Genomic DNA, 8683 nt, shown 5'->3' on the forward strand with positions numbered 1-8683 from the left:
GGGGAGGGAGCACACAGCCCACACACCAGCCTGGACAGAGGCACCTGGAAGGCTCTCTTAGTCTTTAGAAAGTTCTAGAATCAGAGAGACACAGCCCAGGGCAGGAGGCAGGTCTCTGGTGGAGAAAAGGGATATGTGATCCTGACCTGGGTGGAGGCCACGTGACTCAGAAAAGCTGGGGTCAGGCCTCAGACACAGTGGTTGTGGACAGCGCACAAGGCCTGCAGGGCCCAAGGGAACCGCTGATGGGCTATTTCACAAGGGACTCCCAGAACCCCAGGAGAGCCTGCACCCCTAACTGTCCCTGAGAGGAGGGGGGTCCCTCTGGTACCTGACCTGACATCCAGGGGGCTCCCTCCCTGACCCAAGGAGGGGTGTCTGACACTGACCCCCTGTGCTGTCTCCTTGTAGGAACCCCAGCCCCGGGTAGAGGGGGCGGCCCCCCGAGGCCCCTCGTACCTGCGCGCTTCAGGGTCTCCTTCCCTTTTTCCAGGTACATGAGCAGAGAGTCCACACACTCCCCCTCCAGGTAGCTCTTCTCAAGCTCTGCCCAACCCGCCGCCGCCTCCCACTTGCGCTTGGTGATCTGAGCCGCCATGTCGGTCGCGATCCAGGAGGTCAGGTCCTCGTTCAGGGCGATGTAGTCGGCGCCATCGTAGGCGTGTTGATGGTACCCGCGGAGGAGGTGCCCATCGGGTCCCAGGTCGCAGCCAGAAAAGTACTGGTAGGTGTGAGACCCTGACCCCGCCCCGAGGTCAGCCCCGCCCCGCCCGCCCCGTCTTCCTGAAGGAGCACCAGGCTGGTGCTCTGAGCTCCACTTCACCCAGAATATGCCAGGCATCCCATCAAAGCTGTGGGAGCTTTTATGAGTAAACTAGAGGCCCAGTGCACAAAATCTGTGCATGGGAAGGGCGGTCCATCAGCCCCCCTTCACCCTCTCGCAATCAGGGATGCCTCAGGGGATGTCTGACTGCCAATTTAGGCCTGAGCAGGATCCTGCTCAGGGCTAAATTGGCAGTGGGACATCCCTCTCCAATCTGGGACTGCTGGCTCCTAACCACTCGCCTGTCTGCCTGCCTGATTGCCCCTAACCACTCTGCCTGCCTGCCCTATCACCCCTAACCACTTACCTGCCTGCCTCATCACCCCTAACCTCTCTGCCTGCCTGCCCTATCACCCCTAATCACTCTGCCTGCCTGCCCTATCACCCCTAACCACTTACCTGCCTGCCTCATCACCCCTAACCACTCTGCATGCCTGCCTCATTGTCCCTAACCACTCTGCATGCCTTCCTGATCGCCCCTAACCACCTCTGCCTCAGCCCCCCCTGCTGCAGCTTCATCTGGGAGGTCGTCTGTAATGATGCCCAGAAGGTCGTTTGACTGTCCGGTCTAATTAGCATATTATGCTTTTATTATTATAGGTAACAAGGGTCCCTCAGATGCAGCCCTAAGATGGACATGGGCGGGTTCAGTGAGTAACATCCATCAGAGGCAGGGTCTTCATGCCCCTGTAGAAGCCTGACGCCATTACCAAGTACAAGCAGAGAGACTCCAGTTTTTTAAAAATCCCAGAGTCACCAAATGTCCTTTCCCTTCAGGAGCAATGGGTGCAGCTTATGAAACTGCAGTGCAGGCCGCACGGGAAGGGGACAGTGAATCCCCATCACCCTCAGCTCCTGCATCTCCAGGTCTGTTCCTCCCCTCACCTCCCCCCTCGCTGGCTCAGGACACTGGCACCCCCGGCATTGAGTTCTCAGGACCCCATTCCTGTGACACAGGATGGTGACAGGACCATGGGGAGGAGCCCCGGGCAGGGGGTGGGAGCTCCGGCCTCTGGACCACACATCTCCGACCTGGTGTCAAGGTCACTCAGGAGTGAGCTCAGTGCCTCCTGGGGATGTTGCTTCCCACTCTGCGCCTCTGCTTCCTCCTGGGAGAGAGGAACGTGGACGTTACTACAGATCAGAGGTCAGGGGTGCTGTGAGCACCATGTGCCCTTCACGCTCACTGTGCTCACACGGCTGGGACATGTGAGCCCTCACACACAGTTCATAGGAGGAGCAGAGGCCACGGTGGTGGGAGATGTGACTGGTTTCGTGGTTGGATCATCTGTGGCGACCTGGGATGAGAAGATAAAAAATTACAATGTCCAATGGGAAGAACAGATCTGGCATGTTGCACCAGGCAAACTATTTGACAAAGAGAGATGATCTTTCTTGCAATTTCCCTTTGCTGCCTCACACGCACAAAGCAACTCTCAGCCTCACACAATAGGGAACACAGAGAGAAATGAGCCCCCAAATCTCCCAGGGATCCGCAGACAATTGCAGCCCAAGGCAGGATTTCAGGAGGAAACACACATGGTCCTGACATCACCGGGCCAGTGTAGCTCAGTGGTTGGGCATCCACCCATGCACCAAGGGACGGCCAGTTCCATTCCCAGTCAGGCACATGTCTGGGTTGCAGCTCAGTCCCCAGTGGGGTGTGTTATGGAGGCAGCAGATGTGTCTAATCAATGTTTCTATCTCTCTCTCCCTCTCCTTCCGCTCTCTTTAAAAATCAATGAAACATATATTTTAAAGTGGTATTTATGTCATGTTATTATACCACAGACTACAATTCTGGGTGAATGTCTGTTTGTGTGTGTGAATGGACCTTATTTTATGTCAGAATTTTAAAGTAATCACCCTAATTCTACACATCAATTTTACTATGGTTTTCACACCCAAGCCTCAAGCTCAGTCAGGTGAGAAGATAAGCAGAACCTTCTGCACGTGGCTGAGCAGCTTAGTGGCCCTGGCCGTCCTACCCTTGGCTCAGATCCCACAGGGAGCCCCATGCTCAGGTCCCTCACTGTCGGGGACTCTAGGACACAGAGAGGTGCAGGAAGCCCAGCATTGGCGGGAATCCCGCCCTGGGACACCCACAGCACATGCCCCCCCCGCCCCCGAGCCCAGCCCAGCAGAGCCAGCAGAAGCTGCTCAGACACAGGTGGGGCAGCACCTGTCCTGCCCGATGGGACGACCCACCCCAGTTCCATGTCCCCTCCTGGAATCTCCCTCCTCTCCTGATTTCTGCCCTGAGATAAGAGACAGGGTCTGGTCTCTTCCCCTGGCTCCTGGCCCTGAGCTCCTGAAACCCTGGGCTTCTCCTGAGTGACAGGTGCCTGTGGGATGCTAATGAGGTGGCTCTTGGCTGAGGATCTGGAGGCTTCGGACGAGCCGGGTTCCCTGAGCCTATAGTTATAGGGACAGGGTTCCTGGACCTTATGTTCCCACAGAGATGCCATTATCATGTCACCTGAGGCGTAGGGGACACTCTCTGTGTGGAGAGTCGAGGACATCTCCAAAGAGGAGTGACTTGATCCCCACTCAAATATCTCCCAGCCACTGCTGTGATTATTGGTAATTTGGTCATTAATTTGTCCAATAGAGAAGGGAAACCCCGGGGAGAAGGGGAGTTCCTGACACTCCTGAGTGGGCCTGAGGGTGAGTCACTGAGTGAGCTGGAGGACTCCTCACTGTCCTGACCAGCAGAGGCATTCTGACACAGATCCCATTGTGTGGGAAGCCAGCCCCATGGATTCCTGCGCCCCCACCGGGTTTGTGGGAAGCCAGCCCCAGACCTGCAGGATAATGTCCTACGTCTTGTACATCTAGACCTTCCTTCCTGAGGGCTGTCCTCCTGGTCCACATGAGCAGCTGAACGATGGGCAGGAAAAGGTGTCTGTTCCCTGTGGACGGGTCTACGTTCCAAGTCAAAGCTGTTCCCTGAGCTGAACTGAAAACCAAGGCTGCGTCATGTTCTTCCTCCTCCATTCATTGCACAATCACACACCATTCCCAAGTGGGCACCGTCCTCAGGGATCCCCTGGTCCCAAGGTCAGGCTGACACCAGCATGGGTGCAGGCTGAGCATCTCCACTGGGGCAGGAAGCTGGTCTCTCTCCTCAGGGAAATGCCACGGTCCTTCCTATGGGGGCCCCAGGGATGTTAAGCATGGAGATTGTCCCAGGTGAGTGGTGCTAACCCGCTCAGAATCCTTGGAGTCCCTAATGTCTACACGACCTGGAGACCAGGAGACCATGATGTGCTTCCTTAGTCACCCACAGAGTCCTGCTCTTTGGTGACTCACTACACAACCACTATATTTCTTCTTCTTCTTCTTCTTCTTCTTCTTCTTCTTCTTCTTCTTCTTCTTCTTCTTCTTCTTCTTCTTCTTCTTCTTCTTCTTCTTCTTCTTCTTCTTCTTCTTCTTCTTCTTCTTCTTCTTCTTCTTCTTCTTCTTCTTCTTCTTCTTCTTCTTCTTCTTCTTCTTCTTCTTCTTCTTCTTCTTCTTCTTCTTCCTCTTCCTCTTCCTCTTCTTCCTCCACTTCTGCTTCTGCTTCTGTTTTGAGGTTTTACCCTGGAAAGAATTATTCTTGACATACTGACAGGATTCAGGGAAAGTAATAATTAGGACAGACAGAGAGATACCCTCAGAATCTAAAATTGAGAAAGAACCAGATCAAATAGGAAATTGGGTGAAATTACAAAGATAGAATTTTAAAAATAGATGAAAAGATGAAGGATCACATGCCCAGACAGACGTGGACAAATCCCATGGATACAGTGGATTGTCACAGGGTGAAGGTGGGAACAACACCCACAGAACACTCCAGTTCTCAGTGGACCCTCTTCAATTCTATTTGTTCACACACTGCCCCCATCTCGACTCACTCCTAACTAGATTGTCACCACAGGTGAGTTAGGTCAGCTTTTGGGAGAAGGGAATGTTACAATGACCTCCGCCCTGTAACCTGGCTCTGTTTCCACATTATGTCCCATTCTCCTTCCTGTGGCTCTTGTGGTTGTAGCATATTCACTCTCAGGGCTAAAAGGGTTCAAGTCTATGACCACACCACACTCCTCCTCTACTGATCATGAGAATTTGTCTTATATGCAGATTTTGCAAACTGTACAGCTATGAATAAGTTCTTCATATGTTTTCTCACACATTTGTGTGAGTGTCTATTGGGGATATAACCAGGAGTGGAAATGCTGGGGCATTGGGTGAGTGAATGACTGGATGCAGTGAGAGCTGCCAAGCCATTTTCAAAGTATTTGAAAGAACTTACTCTCCCACTAGGTATTTATGGGAGATACAGTGAGTCCAAATTCCTGCTAACAATTGATTTTGTCTATTTCATTTTTACTATCCTGGGAGGTGGGCAGTAATATCACATTGTGGCTGAACTTGAATTTCTCCTCTGACTAAATTTGTTGAGAAATTTTCATAAATGTATGGACCATGTAAACATCCTCCATAGGAGGTGGACTGGACTCTTGTTCATCAGTGAGTGGGACTCTGGTAAGGTGCCAGTATCCTCAACTATTGGGGCACTCTTACTATTAATGGGTCTGTGGGCAGAGACCTGTAGGGTAAGAGAAAATGTCTGGTCTTTGACACTGGATCCTGGCACTGAGCTCCTAAAATCCTGGGCATCTCCTGAGTGACAAGTGTCTTTGGGTTGCTGATGAGATGGCTCTTGGCTGAGGTTCCTGGAGGTGTCAGGGTGGGGGCTGGTCCCCAGAAAGACCAAGCTGAACAGAGGGTTGGAACGTTCAGGCCCTAGAAGGAGGCAAGAGCAGGAGGAGCCTGAAAATGCATCTCTCCAACCACAGAGTACTGTGTGCAGGGACCCCTGGGCCTGCGGGACAATGACAGGTAACATGTACCCTGTTGCTTTCAGACGGGGGACAACCAGATAAGTACACCATAGCTCACACATGAAAACAGTAACAGGTATAATATCTACAAACGCAAAGAAACAACAAACACCCAGAAGATGGGTGCTGGAGTCCCATCCAGGCCTGACCCCAGGCTGACCAACCCCAGGAAGCCCTCACTGTTCATGGTCCTGGAGATGCGCTGCATTAGGACACATGTCCAGGCCTCAGTGATGTCTGAGTTCCAGTGACCACAGGTCCTGGTGGGACAAGGTTCTACTGAGGGACAAGGCCAGAGGAGCAGAGAGGTGACCCCGCCGAGGAGTGACCACGTCAAAGCCCACGATGCACTGAGCACCACCTGGGCACAGGCCCTGACCACACTCGGTCTTCAAAACATCTCCTGTCCACACCTGGGAAAGCTCAGCACAGCAAACACATGAGTTCTGGAAAGTTCTTGGTGCTTATATTTATTTCCCCTCAAAATTTACAATCTTCTCCTTGAATTTACCCACCAACCCTTCATGGCAAGAAATTAACAAAGTCACCTCCACAACCTCATTTCAATGCGGAAAAAACAGCTTGCAGTTCAGACCATGAGGAAGTAAAGACAGAGATAGTGAGGGCCCAGCCCGCCTCTGCTGAACCAGAAAGTGTGGGAGCAGGGCTGGGCCAGCCTCCTCTTCAGAGGTTCTTGATCAGGAAGTGGGAGCATGAACACATCTTCCATCACTCAGTCCCCACAAGGCAGCTGCCTCACGCTGTAGAGGACAATCATCATGAACAGACTCAGGTCAGTGGCTATAACTGGTGACATTCTCAAAACTTTACTTCATGCTCACAGTGTCCCACAGACTCCCCACCACCCAGTCCTCCCCTCTGCCCACCCCTCCCCACGGCAGGGTCTCACCTCTAGAAGCCGAGAGAGACACATCAGAGCCCTGGGCACTGTCACTGCCTGAGGGGGACACACCAGGACAGGACGGGGTCAGAGCCCCAGGGCAGGAGACTAGGAGGAACTATGGGGGGGGGCATGGCTCCCATCTGCACTGTCACAGGGTTTCAGGGGTCACCCCCCATACTCACTGGCAGCCTGAGAGTAGCTCCCTCCTTTCCCACCTGCGGGAAGAAAACAACCCATGAGAGACCAGGGAGGAGGCAGGGCCATGAGGTCCTAAAGGAAGCCCTAGCCCTGGGCCCCAGAGAAGTTTCCAGAACCCTGTAGACTCAGGAAAGGATCAGGAAACCTGAGGGAAATGCATGTGTGGGGACTGGACCCACCGCCCTCTTGGAGGTCTGTGCTCAGCAAGGACCTGCCCTCTGACCTGGGACTGCTGGGAACGGGGTCCCCACCACCAACTCCCACGGGCCTCACTAAAGAGTAAGTGTGAGCACAGGGAGCCCCACACTGGCCATCACACCATGGGGATAATGCTTCCCATGAATGAGGCGGGGCACACGTCTACCTGGGCTTGAACCCCCAGGGGGACAAGACACTCAGACCCCACCCCTGCCCACCTGAGCGCCTCCTCCACCACATCACAGCTCCAGCCACAGCTCCCAGCAGAACCAGGCCCCCAGCGATGCCCATGATGATGATGAAGGTCTGAGAAGGCCGCTCTGGGAGGAGAAGAGAAGGGCGGGTGAGGGCCCTGACCCCAAGACTCAGCCCCGACCCCACTGAGGTCCCCCAGGGCCCCTGCTGCCCTGAGAAGAGGCTCTGTGGGGAGGAGCACACAGCCCACACACCAGCCTGGATAGGAGCGGGGAGATAACCTCCCAATTCTTGTAAACACCCAGAACCAGGGCAGGACCCTAGGGTGGGAGTCTCCAGGTCTCTAGGGGGGACACAGACTAATGTCATCACTTAGTTGGAGGCTGAATGACTGGGAAGACCTGGAGTCAGGCGCCCAAACCTTTTGCAGTCCAAGATCCCGGGGAGCATAGTGGTCATTTCCGGGAGGGGCTGGATCTCTGGGTTGACCGTTAGTGAAAGGTGGGCTGGAGCGCGAGTCACTGAATAAGCTGCAGGACTCCTGTCCGACCAGGAGAGCCCATTCCGACAGGGATCCCATTTCCATCCTCTTCGTGGGAAGCCAGCCTCAACCTACAGATGCCCTGCTCCGGAGGCCTCACCCTGGTACCTGCTCGTCGAAGCATCTCCTTCCCATTTTCCAGGTAAACGTGGAGGTGGTGCACGCACCAGCTCTCCAAGGTGACCTTCCAAAAATCAGGATCAGGGGCAAAGACCAACTTGCGCCAGGTCATCTGAGCTGCCATGTCGGCCGCGGTCCAGGAGGTCAGGTCCTCGTTCAGGGCGAGGTAGTCGGCGCCGTCGTAGGCGTATTGACTGTGCCCGCGGAGGAGGCGCCCGTCCGACCCCACGACGCATCCTGTCATTTCCTGATAGGTGTGAGACCCTGACCCAGTCCCCAAGTCAGACTCATCCGCTCAGCCCCGCCCCCAGGCCAGAAACGCCCACTCAGCCCCGCCCCCAGGTCAGGCCCACCCGGACATCAGGTCCTCCCACCTGAAATCCAGTCATTGTCCCGGCGGGCTCCTCCTGGTCGGGGCTGAGAGGGTCCTGCAGCCTCGGGGTGTCGCTCGGACCCGGACCCTGGGGGCGACCCCGGCCTCGCGGCTCACCGTTCCCGCTCTGGTTGTAGTAGTCACGCAGGTTGTTCAGGTTCTCTCCGTGAGTTTGTGCCCAGTCCTTGATGACCTCCGTTTGCTCCTCCCAATAATCGGGGTACACCTGCTCCACCCACGGCTGCTGCATCCACGGGATCCGCGGCTCCAGCCTCGGACTCGCCGCGTCGTTGTCGAACCGCACGAACTCTATGTCGTCCACGTAGCCGACGGCGACATACCGGGACTTCCCGACGCCCGGTCCAGACAGGACGGTGCTGAAATACCTGAGGGAGTGGAGGCCTGGGGGGCGGACGGAGGGCAGGGCCAGGGCTGGACACGCCCC

At 55.0% G+C, this 8683-nt stretch overlaps 1 protein-coding gene and 1 long non-coding RNA gene across 11 annotated transcripts in view; both read right to left on the reverse strand.

Annotated features, from left to right (window-relative positions):
- Positions 1–8683, reverse strand: part of LOC102252287 (HLA class I histocompatibility antigen, B-15 alpha chain) — a 27681-nt gene that overhangs the window by 18762 nt on the left and 236 nt on the right. For 6 of the 10 annotated variants that reach the window (XM_014537409.1, XM_014537411.1, XM_014537407.1 and 3 more), the window contains exons 2-3: positions 8356–8640; positions 460–738 (exon numbers count right to left, since the gene is read on the reverse strand). In XM_014537409.1, the coding sequence (XP_014392895.1) occupies positions 460–738; positions 8356–8640 (564 nt within the window). The remainder of the gene's footprint in view (positions 1–459; positions 739–8355; positions 8641–8683) is intronic. The other 4 variants (XM_014537412.1, XM_014537408.1, XM_014537406.1 and 1 more) reach the window with 1 other exon arrangement.
- On the reverse strand, positions 6158–7424 carry LOC102251688. Its single transcript, XR_313434.2, has 4 exons — positions 7228–7424; positions 6796–6828; positions 6620–6667; positions 6158–6470 (listed from the first exon to the last, which is right to left on the reverse strand). It is a non-coding gene; the product is annotated as an uncharacterized LOC102251688 (long non-coding RNA).

Source organism: Myotis brandtii, unplaced genomic scaffold (genome assembly GCF_000412655.1).
Source record: "Myotis brandtii unplaced genomic scaffold, ASM41265v1 scaffold1781, whole genome shotgun sequence".
Lineage (NCBI taxonomy): Eukaryota > Metazoa > Chordata > Mammalia > Chiroptera > Vespertilionidae > Myotis > Myotis brandtii.